Source organism: Schistocerca americana, chromosome 1 (genome assembly GCF_021461395.2).
Source record: "Schistocerca americana isolate TAMUIC-IGC-003095 chromosome 1, iqSchAmer2.1, whole genome shotgun sequence".
NCBI classification, from domain to species: domain Eukaryota; kingdom Metazoa; phylum Arthropoda; class Insecta; order Orthoptera; family Acrididae; genus Schistocerca; species Schistocerca americana.
In genome coordinates this window covers 876,361,580-876,380,684 of record NC_060119.1, presented here as the reverse complement: position 1 = coordinate 876,380,684, position 19,105 = coordinate 876,361,580, and the positions used below count along the sequence as shown (strand labels likewise).

At 38.3% G+C, this 19,105-nt stretch overlaps 1 protein-coding gene across 2 annotated transcripts in view; it reads right to left on the bottom strand.

The window, feature by feature from the left end:
* Positions 1-5,799: 5,799 nt before the first annotated feature.
* Positions 5,800-19,105, bottom strand: part of LOC124614057 (C-factor-like) — a 48,036-nt gene continuing 34,730 nt past the window's right edge. For both annotated transcript variants that reach the window (XM_047142902.1, XM_047142895.1), the window contains exon 5: positions 5,800-7,157. In XM_047142902.1, coding sequence (XP_046998858.1) covers positions 6,933-7,157 — 225 coding nt within the window. In that variant the 3' untranslated portion in view covers positions 5,800-6,932. The remainder of the gene's footprint in view (positions 7,158-19,105) is intronic.

The following is a 19,105-nucleotide window of genomic DNA, read 5'->3' as shown; positions in this document are numbered from 1 at the left end:
CTTGCCTGGTACATGCCTGTGGAGCAGCAAATTAAGTATTTAGCTTTTATTGTGTTTTCTAGCTAGCATATTTCTTAAATTCTGTGCATGTTTTCCTATTTAAGATGTGTAATCTTGTGTTTTTGTAAGTGCCAGTCAGTAACACAGTTGCCCAGCTACACAGATCATAAGACGTCACCCTCCATTACTGACATGCCAGGAGGGAAGCAAGCTGCATATCTAGGATTCTGTCTGTGCTTTCATAGTAAATCCTTAAGTTAGTAATACTAGGATGGGCAGGACGTGAGCATGCTGTGTGTGGACTCTGGAGGAGCTGTCTATCTGCCAACACCTGAATGTGCTTTTGGCTATGGTCTGTCACCTTCAGGCTGCTGCCTTGGGGTGTAGCAGTGGCAGAGCATCTTGTGCATCGCATGGGGCACCTTACGTGTTGCTTGTTTCACCCATGGTCTCTGCTGCTGAGGCACTTCCTATTGTATCTACTATCACAACAGGATGAGTGGCAGGTGGTAATGCATTCATGTGGCTCAAGGCACAGGGCTAATTTGAAGACTGTCTGTTCTGGCAATTCTCATCTGCCCTGTGAGTGGACAGGTGGCTGTTTCTACACCAAGGCCCGAGCAGGTACATGGGGGTAGGGGTTTGTTAGGTATTGGGAGCTCCAACATTAGCTGTGTTATGGAGCCCCTTTGGAATAGAGGGTAGAGCCAGAAAGAAAGCCAGTGTGCATTTGGTATGTCTGCCAGGGGGTCTCATCTGAGATGTGGAGGAGGCCTTGCCTGTGGCTGTTGAGCATGCAAGGTGCAGTCATCAGAAAGTTGTGGCTCATGTTGGCAACAATGATGCCTGTTGCTTGGGTTCTGAGGCCTTCCCTAGTCCCTACACGAGCCTGGCAGAAATGGTGAAGGCTGCTGGCTTTGCACGCAGGGTGCGGGCAGAGCTCACAATTTGCAGCATTGTTCCCAGAGTTCATTGGTGTCTGTGGTTTGGAGATACATGGAGGAGCTCAACCAAAGGATTCACCGATGCTGTGACCGTCTTTGCTGCAGATTTGTGGACCTGCGCAATTGAATGGGGAATTGTAGGACTCCCTTGATAGGTCTTGGGTACACTACACAAAGAAAGCAGTTACTCGTGTAGCAGAGCACTTGTGAAGTGCCCATGGGGGTCTTTCAGGCTAGGCAGTAGTTTGAGGTACTCCGATAAACACTTGCCAGATAACACTAAGATAGTGAAACTAGACCATGTTCAGAGTAATGACACTTTCACTGCCAAAATTTTATCAGTAAATTGTTGAAGTATTTGTAATAAAATTCCCAAATTTACTGTCCTCCAGGAAAGATCTTGCACTCAGACTGTGCTTGGAATTGAGAGCTGGCAGAGATCCAAAGTAGAAAGTTCTGAGATATTTAGTGATCTATGGAACGTATATCACAAAGATACCATAAGAGTGGGAGTGTTCATTGCAGTTGACAAAAATATTGTTATTATTGAGGTTGGAGTTGAGCCTGACAGTGACATTATCTGGTCATGTAACAGGTCTAGGTTTTACCAGCCATCCGATTCTGCTGTGACAGTTTTAGAGTCATTCAAAGAAAGTCTGTGATCACTATCATGGAAATACCCAGATAATCCAATATTAGTTGGAGGCGACTTTAACCTAATTAGTATAGACTGGGATAATTATAGATTCAGTACAGGGGGTACAAACAGACAGCCTTGTAAATTACTTTTGAACATGTTTTCTGAAAACTGTCTTGAGGAGCTAGTTAGACAGCCCACACACAATGGAAATATTTTACACAGCCCACGCACAATGGAAATATTTTACATCTTGTAACTATAAACAGGCCTGACCTTATTAGCAGCATCAGAATAGAGACAGGCATTAGTGACCAAGATGTCATCATAGGGACGATGGTTATGAAAGCTAATAAATAAATCAAGAAAGCAAGGAGGGAATTTCTGCTAGAAAGAGCAGATAAGCAGCTGTTAGCATTCTACTTAGACAATGAATTGACATCATTTAATTCCAGTATGATGGAACATAGAAGAATTATAGGCAAAGTTTAAACAGATTGTAAATCATGCTCAGGAGAAGCTGCGCTGAGTAAACAAATTAAGGATGGGAAAGAACAATCATGGTTTAACAATGAAATTTGGAAAATTCTGAGGAACCATAAGAGAATGTACATATGATGACAGGCAAAAGTTACTAGAAATTTGGATGGTTGTAAAAGGATCAATGCGATAAGCATACAACAAATACCACGGTCATAACTTAGCAAAATATCTCGTTGAGAATCCGAAAAAATTCTGATCCCATGTAAAATCACTAAGTGGGTCTAAGGCTTCTATCCAGTCACTTGTTGGCCAGTTTGGTGTTGCTGTAGAAGATAGCAAAAGGAAAGCCAAAGTTTTAAATTTTGCTTTTAAGAAATCACTCACACAGGAATATCAACCAAGTATACTGTCGTTTGATCATTGTAAAGACTCCCTTATGGAGGACAAAGTAATAAGCATCTCTGGTGTAGAGGAACAGCTGAAAGAATTGAAAGCAAATAAGTAGCCAGGCCCAGATGGAATCCCAGTTCAGTTGTACAGAGAGTACACTGTGGCATTAGCCCCTTATTTACCTTGCTTTTATCGCGAATCTCTCAGCCAGTGCTAAGTCACAAGCAACCGGAAAAAAGCACAGGTGACTCCTGTATATAAGAAAGGAAAAAAAGAATTGATTCACAAAAATTACAAGCCAATATCCTTAAAATCAGTTTGCTGCAGACACTTGAACATATCACCAGTTCAGGTATAATAAATTTCCTTTGAGATGGAAAAGTTTCTGCCCACAAATCAGCAATGTTTCAGAAAGCATTGCTCAGGTGAAACTCAGCTTTCCCTTTTCTCAAAGAATATCTTGCAAACTATTAATCAAGGGGGCAACAGCAAATTCCATATCCCTAGATCTCCACTTCAGATCGTTAACAAAGTTATGAGCAAACAAAATAGGTTCTCAGATATGCGAGTGATTTGAGAATGTCTTAATTAACAAAACCCAGTATGTTGTTCTCGGTGGCAAGTGTTCATCAGAGACAAAGGTATCGTCAGGAGTGCCCCAGGGAAGTGTGGTAGGACCGCTGTTATTTTCTATGTATGTAAATGATCTATTGGACAGGGTCAGCAATAATCTGCAGCTGTTTGCTGATCATGGTGTGGTGTAGGGGAAGGTGTAGTCATTGAGTGACTGAAGGAGGATACAAGGTGACTCAGATAAAATTTATTGTTTGTGTGATGAATGACAGCTAGCTCTGAATATATAAAATGTAATTTAACACCGATGCATAGGAAAAACAAACCCATAATGTTTGAAATACAGCATTGGTAGTGTGCTGCTTGATAGTCATGTCAATTAAATATCTAGGCATAACATTGCAAAGTGATATGAAATGAGGAAGGAGCAAGTAAGGACCGTAGTAGTGAAGACGAATCATCAGCTTCAATTTATTGAGAGGATTTTAGGAAAGTGTGTTTCATCTGTGAAGGAGACTGCATATGAGTCCTGCTTGAGTTTTATGGCTCCAAACCAGGTCAGATTGAAGGAAGACATTGCAGAAATTCAGAGGCTGGTTGCTAGATTTGTTACTGGTAGGCAAACACAAGTACTACGGACATGCTTCAGAAACTCAAACAGGAATCCCTGGAGGGAAGGCAACATTCCTTTTGAGGAACTCTACCGAGAACATTTAGAGAACCAGCATTTGAAGTTGACTGCAGAGTGATTTTACTTACATCGGTGCACATTTTTCTGATGGACCACACAAATAAAAAAAAAATTAGTACTCATATGGAGGCATAGAGGCAGTTGTTTTCCTCTTGCTCTATTTGCGGGTGCAACAGGAAAGGCAGTGACTAGTAATGGTAAGGGTACCCTCTGTCAGGCACTGTATGGTGGCTTGTGGAGTATGCAGGTAGATGTAAAAGTCCAGTTGCACCATGTTTTGGACTACATATTGAACTGTAGGTCCCACTCTAACTGGCTGTCCAGGTCGGTTGAGGGGTGGGAAGAAGTCAAGAGCACACCACCATGCCTAGTAATGCAATACAGTGTTCAGACCAATGTGAAGGTTGCTCTACGGCATAACAAATGCAGCATAAAAGTGCTTCAATGGCAGGTGGCCTTAGCAGTTAAGCTCCTGACACAGCCCAATTTAACTGACTCTGCACTTGCCAGTACTCCCCATTGTATGACTAAGTTCCATTGCAACAGAAGAATTGTACTCTTACTGAGACACAAGTTCATAAACTAACAAATAACTAAAAAAATTAGTATTACTGTCCCTGTCCGAAAACACTCTACTGTATGATGTGATGTCCACACTACTCTAGTAACAATACTCTTTGCAGCCAAAGATGTAAGAAAATTGTATTGTCACCACAGTGACTGAAAGATATGCCACTACATCTCAATAGTATACATCACAGATTACAGCTGGACCTGGTGATAAAGTGTGCACTTGGAAAGATTGTGGGATCTAGCCCTGATTGGACCAAAGATTTTTCTGTCTGTCTTTTAACCTAGCATTCATCTCCCAATGATGCGATAAATAAATAAATATTCCAAAAATGACACATGCTTCAGGTTCCAATTTAAACTGTAGACCCCCTTGCTGCAGTGGAATAATGGGGGTAGGTTAACTGAAAGACATGCACCAGCAATTGAGCCACATGAAATTATCATCATCATCATCATCATCATCATCACCACCACGATCATCATGATGTATTACTGGTCTTGGCATATAGAAATCCACATGTCATGTAATACACATTTAGCTGTACAACTTCAATAAACAGTGGCAGATCATGTATTTGTGTCAGAAAAGGATGATCGCTTTAAGCCATACTTTACTTTCTTACAGTTAATGATGATAGATACCATGAAATGCCAAAAAACTAACTAACATAGTTTGACACTGGGACAAAATCAATCACATTGTATGTGTACTGATCAACTAAGAGTAGAGGAGGATCCTCTTTAAACTAATAAATGATCTGTACAAAATCTCGTCCTCCAAAATCAACAAAATTTCATGTGGAGGCAAATACACATAAAATATAGATGAAACAGCAGCACAATCTTAAACATACTGCATAGCTTTGGCATGTTGGTCAACACAACACAGTGCAACAAGGATAATAAATCACACACAAAACGGCTACAAATATGACAGGAACAACCACCGTGTTTCAGCAAAATACCTTTGTGCCTCACATCATTGTGACACAAATTAAAGTAAAAAAGCTTGTTTGGAAAGATTTGCTACACTGGAGTCATGTTTTTATTTTATTATTGCATTGAAGTCCAGATTTTTCAAAGGGTGTAAGGAAATGAAAGTAAGGATAAAGCGTGCATTGACAAAAAATCATACACAGCAATTTTTCTAAGCTCTCTTAACTGTTGAACCTACTTTTCTAGAAGGTGTGTCAAGAGTACACACTCTATTAGTGATGTCCAATGAAAGCAAGTCAATAACTGCAGGTAAGAAAAGCTCTCAAATATCTTAGTTTCATAGTGAATCGAAGTCCCTAAAAAATTTATCATTTACAAAAATATATGCTTTTTGCAAAAGTAAATGTGTGACTACATATAAAAATAAAACAATTAACAACATAGTGATACACAATTCTGAAAACTGAAACAAGTGACCTGATATTTCACAGAACAAAATCATGTATCTATTGCATGTTTGTGTGTTGTTTGTTAAGTATTTACCTGTTATTCTTTAAAAAATTATGTATATGTAAAGTATTTCAACATAACTTTTATTTACACATCATTCATATTTTTGAAACAAACTGACAAAATGTATACTACAGAAATCAATTGGTTGAAGGTACTTAAGTAATAAACCACTACAAAACACCACACTGCGTAACTGAACTACTGCTTTACAGCTGAACAGAATACTTCAAGCTTTTATCCCACTTCATTTGTGCTGTCATGTTCTGATAAATCACAAGCATTAACTACCTTTTATGTGGATAAAACCACTGTGTTGATAGTAACTTATATGCTTCATTCAATGTATAACTCACGATCAATATTTTATTTTCCCCTTAAAAATGAAGGCATTTCCTCCTTACATACTTTTTCTTCATTGTTTTTTATTTTGTACCATAACAAGAATTCATTTGGCGTAAAATATTTCAGATGAAAATTACTATTGAGATAACATTAGAAATTGTATTTTATTTAACTGTTACTTTCATGTGTTAGTATTTGGCCATTTCTATTTATGGGTCATATAGGGTTGCCAAATGTAAAGCTTTAGAATCTGCCTCAATGTGTTTTTTTATTCATATGAATATCAACATAATACATTTGTTTTATTTTTGATAAAGCATGAGTGATTTGATCAACCAACCAAGGGGAAAAGAGGGCGGGGGGGGGGGGGGGGGGGGGGGGGGAGAAAAGGCAATTGATATCTGGCGTGCAGCTTCAGCATAGCTTTAAGGCACTAAACAGCCCTGTTGTTGAAAGCTGATTAAAATAAAAGTGTTGAAAATACATTACAATGTCACATTGTTTATGGACAGAAAGTGATAATGGCCCATGGCTTTTTTTTAGTTAATGTAAAACATTGTTAGGGAATGTTAATGAAAGTACTACAAAATGTTGGAAGGAAAACCAAATGCATGAGGAGAGGGAGGATAGAGGTTGTTTCACTACAACTGAAAAGCACACAGAGGAGGAAAGGCATTACTCTTCAGGAAAGCTGAAAATAAAGCATGAAATGTGCAATGAAATCAGAATGAATCAAAATCCCAACATTTCTGGGGCGAGAGCTATAGACAAAAATATAGAAGACAATGATTACAGAAAAAGTTTTATATAGCCAGAAATATTTGCCATGAAACCATTTTGAAAGCATTCGTTACCATGGCAAAACAGAGCCATCATACTGGAGGAATGCTCCTTGATGCTCCTTGCCCAATTTGAAGAGTGTTTTCACTATCTCTGCAGCACTAAATTCTACAGTAAGATCAGCCTCTTTTCCTCCCATATCAGTCTTGACCCAACCAGGATGTAAGGTCATTACAAGTATGCCATCAGTAGCTAATTCATGGCTAATAGAACGTGTTGATGTGTTCAAAGCAGCCTGAAAACAAAACAAAAGAAAGCAATTTAACTGGACAGTTCTCAGTAACTTTAAAATTGGTGTTGGAAAACATGGGGTTGGACAAAAATATGGAGACACCACAAGAAATGCATGCTTGAACATAAATGCAGAAGTTGACAGGTTGCACTCTTATGTTTGAACATGAACAGTACCTGTCCAATGTCCTAAATACATTGCAAGTGTCAGTCATGATCAGAGCAGTGTTCTGAGTCATTGTAAGTGCACTATGTTAGAGCTAAGTGAATTCGAATTCAGGCAAATTATTGGTGCTTGTAAGGTGGGTGGGTCTGTAGCCACAGTAGATGAAGCTTATATGGCAAAAGTGGAAAAACATCATACATACATACATTAATCCTTGTTCTGTAAGTCATGAATACAGCATTTCGTAATGATGTGGAACGTGTCAATTTAACATAAGTTTCCTTTACACAAAATAATTAATTAATTTATTTATTAGCTACTTCATATCTAAGAATTCACCTATTGAGTAGAAGGAGTTGTCATTCAGAAATTCTTTTAATTTGCTTTTAAATGTTGGTTGGCTATCTGTCAGACTTTTAATACTATTTGGCAAATGACCAAAGATTTTTGTGGCAGCATAACTCACCCCTTTCTGTGCCAAAGTGAGATTTAATCCAGAATAGTGAATATCATTCTTTCTTCTAGTGTTGTAGCTATGCACTTTGCTGTTATTTCTGAATTGGGATGGGTTATAAATGGCAAATTTCATAAGTGAATATTTGTATTGTGAAGGTACTGTGAATATCCCGAGTTCCTTAAATAAATGCCTGCAAGGTGATCTTGGGTGGGCTCCAGCAATTATTCTGATTACATGTTTTTGTGAAATTAATACTTTCTCTCTTAATGACGAATTACCCCAAAATACAATGCCTTATGAAAGCAGTGAATGAAAATAGACATAGTAGGCTAATTTACTGATATGTTTATCACCAAAATTTGCAATAGCCCTAATAGCATAACTAGCTGAACCTAACCATTTCAGCAGATCATTGATGTGTTTCTTCCAATTCAATTTCTCATCAATGCACACACCCAGAAATTTTGAGTATTCTACCTTAGCAACAGACTTCTGTTCATAGTCTATAATTATCAATGGTGTTATGCCATTTACTGTACAGAATTGTATAAACTGTGTTTTCTCAAAATTTAATGACAGTCCATTTGCAGAGAACCACTTAATAATTTTCTGAAAGGCATTATTTGCAATTTCCTCAGCTGATTCTTGCTTCTTTGGTGTGATGACTATACTTGTATCATCAGCAAAAAGAACTAACTTTGCATCTTCATGAATATAGAGTGGCAAGTCGTTAATATACAGGGTGTTACAAAAAGGTATGGCCAAACTTTCAGGAAATATTCCTCACACACAAAGAAAGAAAATATGTTATGTGGACACGTGTCCGGAAATGCTTACTGTCCATCTTAGAGCTCATTTTATTACTTCTCTTTAAATCATAGTAATCATGGAATGGAAACACACAGCAACAGAACGTACCAGCGTGACTTCAAACACTTTGTTAGAGGAAATGTTCAAAATGTCCTCCGTTAGCGAGGATACATGCATCCACCCACCGTCGCATGGAATCCTGATACGCCGATGCAGCCCTGGAGAATGGCGTATTGTATCACAGGCGTCCACAATATGAGCACGAAGAGCCTCTACATTTGGTACCGGGGTTGCGTAGACAAGAGCTTTCAAATGCCCCCATAAATGAAAGTGAAGAGGGTTGAGGTCAGGAGAGCGTGGAGGCCATGGAATTGGTCCGCCTCTACCAATCCATCGGTCCCCGAATCTGTTGTTGAGAAGCGTACGAACACTTCGACTGAAATGTGCAGGAGCTCCATCGTGCATGAACCACATGTTGTGTCGTACTTGTAAAGGCACATGTTCTAGCAGCACAGGTAGAGTATCCCGTATAAAATCATGATAACGTGCTCCATTGAGAGTAGGTGGAGGAACATGGGGCCCAATCAAGACATCACCAACAATGCCTGCCCAAACATTCACAGAAGATCTGTGTTGATGATGTGATTGCACAATTGCGTGTGGATTCTCGTCAGCCCACACATGTTGATTGTGAAAATTGTGGCGGTGAATCGAGGAAGTACAGTACATACTGACGAAACTAAAATGAGCTCTAACATGGAAATTAAGCGTTTCTGGACACATGTCCACATAACATCTTTTCTTTATTCGTGTGTGAGGAATGTTTCCTGAAAGTTTGGCCGTACCTTTTTGTAACACCCTGTATATTAAGAACAGTAAGGGACCCAAGACTGAACCCTGTGGTAACCATTCTTGATACCGCCTCAGTTAGAGGACTCTGCTGGTTTTTGTAGACTATTTGTACTGTTAATTTCAACCTTCTGCATTCTTCCAGTATGAATTAAACCATTTGTGCACTGTCCCACTCATACCACAATATTTAAGCTTATCTAGAAGAATTGCATGATTTACACAATGAAAAGCCTTTGAGAGATCACAAAATATCCCAATGGGTGATGGTTGGTTATTCATTGCATTTAGTATTTGATCAGTGAAAGTACTACATCACAACATAGATGAAATTGTGTGCCGAGTGACTGTGACAGACTGCTTTTGAAGAGGACTGTGATGAAAAATAAAGAGGATGACAAGTGCAAAAGTCACTGCAGAACTAAATGTTGCACTAGCAAACCCTGTTAGCACTAAAGCAACACAATGGGAACTGCATGAGCTTGGAATTGCAGGGCAAGCTGGAATTCCAAAAGCATGTAACAGGGAAGATGTTGTGCCGATGCCATACAACTGGGACTTTGAAGTGAAGGAAGAAAATCAGTTGGTTGGATGAGCCTTGTTTTAGACTGTTTCCAAGTTATAGCCTAGTTTATGTCCCCAGAGTGAAACATGGTGGCGTTTTTGTGATGACATGGACGGCCATAGTGTGGTATTCCATGGATCCCATGGTTACTCTGCAAGGTCGCACTACTGCCAAGGATTATGTGACCATTTTGACTCATCAGGACTATCTCACAGCACGATGTTTGTTCCCCAATGGTGATGCTTTGTTTCAAGATGACAGTGCCTCAGTTCACACAGCTCACATAATCCGGAACTGGTTTTGTGAATACAAGGATGAGTTATTGTATCTCTCCTGGCCACCACAGTCACAAGATCAAAATATTATTGAGGCTTTATTGTCTACTTTGGAAAGACGTGTGCATGCTCGCCATCAACCTCTGTCATTGTTACCGGAACTTGTGACTGCTTTCCAGGAAGAATGGTGTAAGATTCCCTTGAAAACCATACAGGACCTGTATTTATCCATTCCAAGATGACTAGGAGCTGTTTTAAATGCCAACTGGTTTCCTATAACATAATGAGCCTGGCAACATGTTGTGCTTTTGGTGTGTTTCTGTCCATCCCTGCATAGTTATCTTCCAGACTGTAGCAATTTTTTACCTGAAGGAAGTTCATATAAAGATGAAACTGTGTGGCTACAGCTGCTTTAGACTGTGTGAGTTGCAATTGCGTGTGTGTGTGTGTGTGTGTGTGTGTGTGTGTGTGTGTGTGTGTGGGTGTGGGCGTGTGCGTGCGTGCGTGTTCTCTATTTTTGACGAAGGCCTTATGGCCCGAAAGCTTTATTTGGAAAAGTCTTTTAGTTGTGCCTATCTGCGACTCAGCATCTCTGCTATATGGTGAGTAGAAACTTTCCTTTTGTGAGATTTAAAACTTTCCCGGCGTACATATTGTTCCACAAAATTTCGGAATAACTGCCAGACGTTTGTAACTTCCTGCCACAATATTTCAGTGCAGAGTCTTCTGGTCATCTTCAGTATCATATGAAGATGGCCAGAAGACTCTGCAGCAAACTATTGTGGCAGGAAGTTACAAACACCCAGCAGTTCTCTCAAAATTTTGTGGAACAACTTTCCTTTTCATAATATTGTTTCATTCCATTCTGGATTTTCCAAACTTGAAGAAACTCATTCCTGAGAGAGCACGCTCTTATATTTAAATAACATCAAATGTTCTCCAAAACATATTTACATTACATTAATAAGAAAGTTGAAGAGCCTGTTGCAAAAGTGGACACAATTATTAGCATATAGCAGGATGGGAGCCTACTTTTATGATTCTGCAACTCCACGTCTGTAACCACAATACGATGGTGAAAATATACAACTCTCAACAATATTATTATACATTTCTGGATCTCCCGAAGGCATTTACTGCGGCTGTCTCATTAACTGACATTTAATTATAACAAATTGTACCAAGAGTGATGTGTTTGTTGAAATGCAAAACTGCCTTCAAACAGCATACTGTCATAAGCAGAAGATTATAATATTAAACAACGAAACATGACAAAATCTAATGTGGCATCTCCAAAGAGATCAGTTTCTAATTTCATTTGAATGTCATTATAGTGTACTCATTTTAGTCCCTCATGGTGGAGATAGCCAACATCTAAAACTGATTGAGTATTTGCATCCATCACACCTCTGGACGTAATGAATCTGTTGAAAAGAAGGATATTATGATTGTAAACATCTAAAACAGAACAAGTATTACATAACATTACTTTCTAGGCTAAATGCACCAGTTTTTGGAATGTGGATAATTTAATTCACACCAAAGAACAAGTAACAATAAAAACATGTAATTTACCATTGCAAACAAATCCTGAGGAAATGAAAACTATTCGGTCAGCTTGAAAAGTCACAATATCTTTATTAAATGATCACCATAAAAAGAGCTGCACCCAGGACCCAACCAATCCACTGCAAACAGGTAGATACGTTGCACACCGTCAACTGTGCCAATGTTCCCTTTGCACAGTTGGCTGCACATTCGGGGAGCATGGGTGATGCCATGACATTATACCCATTTTTTAATACAAGAAGGCTGCAAATGGCCATTCCAGCCAATATAAAAGTGGATAGTGTCACAAGAGCATCACAAGAATGCGCACGATGCCTAGACTACACGTTTGACAGCAGGATGCCAGCTAGATGAGTTCAAGAGTGGACAAATCATGTGGTGTGGTTAATATAGTGCTGTCTTCTAGCCTTATGTGACATCTAGGAGTTTTTCAAGTAGAGAGCTTGCTGCTGTTATCTTTGTTTTCAAGCAATATATACCCATACCCAAATGCTTTATACATCATTGAGACATTTCCTTTATCATGGGAGCTTAAAATTTTATGAATAAATTAAACACTCTCAACTATAAAGTTCCACAGTATGGCATAGTCAATATATCTCTTTAGACGAATTTTTTAATATGTTCAGGTTTCTACTACCCTTCAGAACATATGTATTTAAAAGTCAGCCTCTTTCAAACATACCTAGTACTTTGTGTGCTCATTCATTTAAATGAAGAGCTACTCTTCAACTAAGTTATTTTGATTTCATTACATGATTACATGTGTTGATGATGGAAGAATTTAAATGAATCTATAGCAATGTTTCTGTATGTTCTTGTTTGCCTGAGCAGTGGTGGGTCCATTACAGTTTCTCTGCCAGAGAGCTTCTGTATTGTCTCAGCATGCAGGATGGTTATAATTATGTGAATACCAAAAATATGGTTTTTGGGCTTCTGAGAAATGATGTGGCTTGCTTTAGGCTAGTGCTCATCTAAGCAGAAGACAATGAATCAACAGTGAAATAATAGTTCTTAACTGGGATCAACATATCTTATGCTATTTACCAATAGTAGTGTTTCAAAACTCTTATTTCCCTAAGCTACAAAACTTGTTCTTCAAAGATCATTCCCTGGAACAGTATTTCATTGCCCAGCTTTCACTGCAGCACAAGGCATTTCTGTAGAGCTACATACACACTGAAGTAGCTTATTGTAAAATGACAGGTGAGACTTCCTGGCAACAAAAAAATAAGGTATTTGATTTTGCATTTCACTCAGGACTCAACAACCATTCATTGATCTGTGGCAATCTCTTTCACTTTACAAACTGACATAAATATTGACATCTTGCTTTTCCTGTTGTCAACATATCCATTAGCTGACCACACACTCAATTCAATTGTTGGTTGTTTTGACACCCACCACTTTCTCTGCTCTGTGGCTGCTGACAGTGTCATGATAAAGACCAATATGGGGTTTTCGACTGTTTTCCTGATTGGATCAAAGATCTGCAGAAAATAAATTGTTGTATACTATTTAGCATTAACTGTCCTTTGGTCCTCTAAAGAAATGGTCACAACGTGTTCAGTGTGTAACTGAGCACTGAGTGATCATTTCCTTGGAAGTGTTTTGCGAATGAACTGCTTTGGTTGGTTTTGGTTAATTTTGGTACACCCAAGCAGTTGACTGCTACTTACTTTCTGGATCATAGCAAGACATCCAGTTTTGTCTCCTGTTTCAATAATGCACAAGATTTTGAATTTCCTTGGAAGAATTTTTTGAACATTTCCTTACCCCAATTGTGAAGATACTGTTTTTGAGCTTCGCAAAAAACTGTGAAGGATACACTGGGAACAGGTATTTTTTTACCATTATACCAAATGTACTACAGCCTTCAATATGCTTAAGAAAGCCTTTATTTCATGGTAGGTAATATTCCAAACCTATTTTCTGGAACGACAATGGATTTTCGTCAACCTTAACGAAATCCATCACTGACAGAAACATGACCATAAAAACGCTCTGCACACCAATTATAAACACTTTTTTACTCAAAGTGATCAATTACAAAAAATGTGCTATTAAGTGAGGTCTTGGCTAAAGTACACTTATGGTGTCTGTGGCTCTCACATCGCATGCCAATGTTAGCATTTTGTTGATGTCAGTCATAGACAACTGAGTGATAGGACATGGTAGCTAATGAGACTGCTGAATCTAATGATAATCTTCCAGTGGAAGATATGAAATGAGCGCATTTATTTTCACTATGGAGAATGGAAGAAAGCTAAATGGTCTGACAGACTGCCCTATAGTGTAGCCTGAGACCTGTGTTAGAATGAAATACGACAATTTGGTTGTGTGAGTAGGTGTAAAAACCTAGATGTGCTGGTAGGCTGACTTATAGGAAACCCAAGGCCTAGGTTAGGCTGGAATGTGGCAATTCGATTGTGAGCTGGTGAAGCGAACAAATTTCAACACAGATGTTTGAGTACCGTAATACATTGACGTGTAGTGTAGCCCAAGATATACGTTCATTATTGCAATAAACCATTTGGGATAAATTCTAGAGTATGATTCCATATGTCAGCTTTGACCACTGGCATCACACCGGACATAAAGGTGCAACACACACAAAATTTCAAAATGGTGAATGTGGCACAAAAAGTAATCACAAATTACAGAATTGCTGAAATTCTTAATACTAAATACACAAATTAATGGGACACCCACAGAAAAGTGGAGTTCTGAATGGGGAGGAACTAAGGGTTAATTCTAGTGTGTGATTCCAATTCTCAGCTTTGAGCCATGACATCCTAAGTTTATGATGTGAAAGCTGTAAGCAGTTTGATATTAAATGTTACCTGTGGTTGTCTTAATAACTAGCATAAATTATGCTGTTTATTCAAAATATGTCACGATTTCCAAGGTGTGGTTAGCAGGAATCTAAGAGCACAGCTTAAATTGTTGTGCGTGAAACAAATAGCAATCACATTTATAATTTGGGTTCTTGTAAATATTTGACTGTTTTTCCCAAATGTGGTATAACTCCTTTTAGGATTTATTTTTTGTCAGCTCTGTCTACTCAGTTCAAGTGGTCCATTCCACATTTTATTACTTTTCATAAGTTCTTATTAGATGTGTAGTGTGATTTATTTTAGGTTTTAATTTTTTTGGTATCACTCTGTGTACTTGAGCTATATAGCTCAATTATAGTTGTCAATTCCATGTTTCATACTTTTTTGTGATTTTTAGCTACATCTTGTTACTGTCTGTTGTATTTCCTACATTTTACCATTACTGTCACTCCGAGGTTCTTACAGTATGTGTTACTTTTCGATAAGTTCTAGCATACAATTGCACCCATAAGTTTATCGCACACTAGAATTGACCCCTATTAGTTTACCTTACTTCCATTTTGCTGAAAATTTTGACAATGTGGTTAAATTCTAATCTAATAGAACAAAATACCAGCCAACTTTATTGATGAACCACAGGAAATTATGAATGAGCTTTCTCCTTGGCTATTGATAATCAATTCAAGATTCAATGTATTTAGTTCCCATCATTCATCACATTAATTGCTACCCACATAAGCATACAATGTGGCAGCCGAGGACAGTGTAAATGCTCTTTTACCCTAAATTTTATTAAAAAAGAATACTTAAAACTATGTGAATACAAAAACTGAAAGAGTTTATGTGAAATCTTTGATAACTAATTAACACAGAGTTAAGAGAATTTAGGGTCCTATGTAGACAAATAATAAAATGTTATGACTTTCAAAGAATTTAATAGGAGAAAACTTCTTGATTCTTCTGTGGGTTATTATGTACCTGTAACAAAAATTACGAGGGTGGTTGGAAAGGTTCTTAGAATCATCACAAGAGGTCAGTGCTAGTGCAATGAGTTGTTCATGTGATACTCATTGGACTGTTGCCTGTAAAAACGTGCCACATCATTGCTCTTGGAAGAGAGCTGTGGCAGTGATGTGGCTCTGTTGTTGTTCCCACGTAGTGATTTGCAAAGATGGAAAAAAAAAAAATCGAGGTCCAAGCAGCGATTGAGTACTTTGTAAAGAAAGGTATGAAAGCAGAGGACATCCATGCTGATTTCCAGAATATACTGCTCCTTCATATTCAACTGTTGCCAAGGGGACAAATGAATTTAAATTTTGTTGGGAGAGCTTAGATGATGATCTGTGCAGTGGTTGGCCAAGATGTGTCACTACCCCAGATATCATTGCAAAAGTGCACAAAATGGTCATGGAGGATGGCCGATTGAAAGTGTGTGAAATTGCTCATGCTTGCCAGATGTCATCTGAGAGGGTATACCATATTTTAACTGAAGAATTAGAAATGAAAAAATTATCTGCAAGATGGGTGCCACAACTCTTGACACTGGATCAAAAACGCATGTGAATGGATGCATCGGAACAATGTTTGACATGTTTTAGGAGAAACAAACAAGATTTTTTGCACCGGTTTGTGAACATAGATGAAACTTGGGTACACTACTATACCCCAGAGACAAAACAACAGTCAAAGCAGTGGAAACATGCTGATTCTCCACCACCGAAGAAAGCAAAGACAATTCCTTCCGGGAAATGTCATGGCATCAGTGTTCTGGGATGCAAAGGGGATTCTGTTGGTAGATTATCTCCCCACTGGGCAAACAATTACTGGAGAATACTATGCTAACCTCCTGGACAAATTGCAACAAAAGATGCTTGAAAAAAGACCAATTTTAGGAAGGAAGAAAGTCATCTTCCAATCAAGACAATATGCACCCACATGCACGTGCTGTCGCCATGGCAAAATTACACGAACTAAGGTATTAATTGTTGCCGCACCCACCTTATTCACCTGATATGGCTCCGTCAGACTTCCATCTCTTGTCAAAACTGAAAAGTTTTCTTGGTGGATGAAGATTCACTTCAAACAAAGAACTGATAGCCAGAGCTGACAACTATTTTGCAGGCCTGGAGGAAAGTCAATTTCGAGATGGGGTCAAGGCACTGGAATATTGTTGGACCAAGTGCATTAAACCACATGGAGACTAAAGAAAAGTTTCAGTGATGTAGGTACTTTTTTACTATCCATTCCGAGGACTTTTCAAACAACCCTCATATCTTTGAAGTCATTAAAGATACACAGTCTTACATTAGTGGTGTGTTAATGGATTTTTTTGATTTTTGGAGAGAAATTGATTTATTTGTCTACATCAATGTTATCCCCTTCAAAATAGTCTGCAATAGATACTATACATTCATCCCAGTACTTGTTCTAATCTCCCAAAACGCTTCTGGAAGTCGACCTTAGATAAAACTTTCCGCTCTTTTTGTGATGGTTTTTTTAACCTCATTCATGTTTATAGGAAGATGGTTCTTTACAGTTTTCTTTATTTTCTGGAAAAGAAAAAAGGTGCATGGGACACCGTCTGGTGAATATTGAGTTTTCAAATGCCATGGATAATGTCCCCACAAACCTGTGCATTTTTTTCAGACTCATGCATGCAAATGGTGTTGAATTTGAAAGTAGTACTCCTTACTAGCCATTCAACCTTGTGGTAAGAACTCATAATGCACTATTCCTTTAAAACTGAAGAACACAGTGAGCATACCTTCGCATTCATCTGCAAAACATTGGAATCAGTTTCATGACATCAGTAAGCTGACAAGCCAAAATCATCAGCAATTTCTCTGATTGTGGTTCAGTGAGTGTTCATAACCTTTTCTTTCACTTTTCCCACAATTTCGATGTTTGACGATGTTTCCTGGGTGTTTGTCATCTTCAATGTCCTCACAGCCTTTTTTGAAACACTTATACCACTTGTAAATCCTTGTTTAGTCGTAACAAACTCACCAAAAACAATACTTGACACTTCTAAAATTTTGCAGCGTTTTTTCAGTTCTTACAGCAAAAATTAATATAAATTTTCTGATTAATTTTCATGTAAAGTAAATAATCGCTGTTTAAGATGCTTCCAGTGGATTAAATATCTGTATGGCTAAGTCTGCAGAGATCAATAGAAGGCCTTACAAATCAGATATATGATGAAATTGCTATGAATAATTATGTCATCCAAAAAGAGATATCTGATCAAACTGAATTAGTAAATAAGGAATTTCCGAAATCAATTAAGGAAAGTATAGCAGGATATGTACGTAACACCTGTTTTGATAGTGGAAATTTGCAAACCATGGGTGAGAGATCAACACTGCACTTTCCTTATGGAGTAATGCCACTGGTGTTCCATGAAACTCATAGCTGAAGAGCTGTAATCAATACAAATGTCATCAAACATAGAGGAATAGTTATCATAGGTCCCAAAGGCTTCATATGACCACTGATTACAATTGGAAAAGAGGTCAAATTCAGCACAGATCCCTGTGAGACCCCATTCTTCTGTGTACGACATGAGGAGTACTGTGGGATGCAGCAACATGAACACAATATGACAAGTGGGAGTGAAAGCTCCAGTTAAAGATTGGAAGCGGGCCTCTGATGCCTCACCCTTACAATAGGATGATGATATGGTAGCAGTATGTTAAGACAACACCTTTTCTCATATGAAAGAGGACAGTGATGTGGTGTTGCGATGCTCAGAAGCCACCTATGTAGTTCACTATATGTGAATTCAGTAGTCAGTAGTAGACTGGCCTTCCTAAAATACTTTCATTCAAGAAAACTAATTACTCTCAGTGCATTCCTCTCATATGGGTTTTTAGCCAGTTTCAAGACTGCATCAATTGTGGCTTCCCTTCACTGGGTTGTGGAATCATGCTAATGCTAAATGCAATTATAGATTGTAAGGATTTAGCATTAGCTATCCACAGTTAAATTTTACTGCATTTGATTCTGGAAATGAGTGTTGTGGCACACAGCCAAAGTGCAGAGGAGTTTCTAGCTGCACAAAGGGACATTATATCATTAAAAATATTGTGAAGTAAGTAGACATTGTTATTCTCCACTCCCTTTTGTGTATTTGCAAACTGGGGGAAATATTCTAAGATGCAGCTGCTTCAGTGGAAGTACACTGCAATATGTTTTGAGAAGTGTAGGTTCAGTAAGAACAATACCAATAGAGAAGTTGTCACTTGGCAACCAAAGGTGAAATAGAACATGGTCCTTATGGTGGCTACATATCTTTCCCAGCATTCACTTTTTGCCATTTTATAAAGTAGCATGCTCAAACACAGAGAGCCTTTTAAAAGTGGTAAGGTTGACCACTGATTTGTGATGCTTGCATTGTTGGAGCACCTGCTATGATCATCAACAGC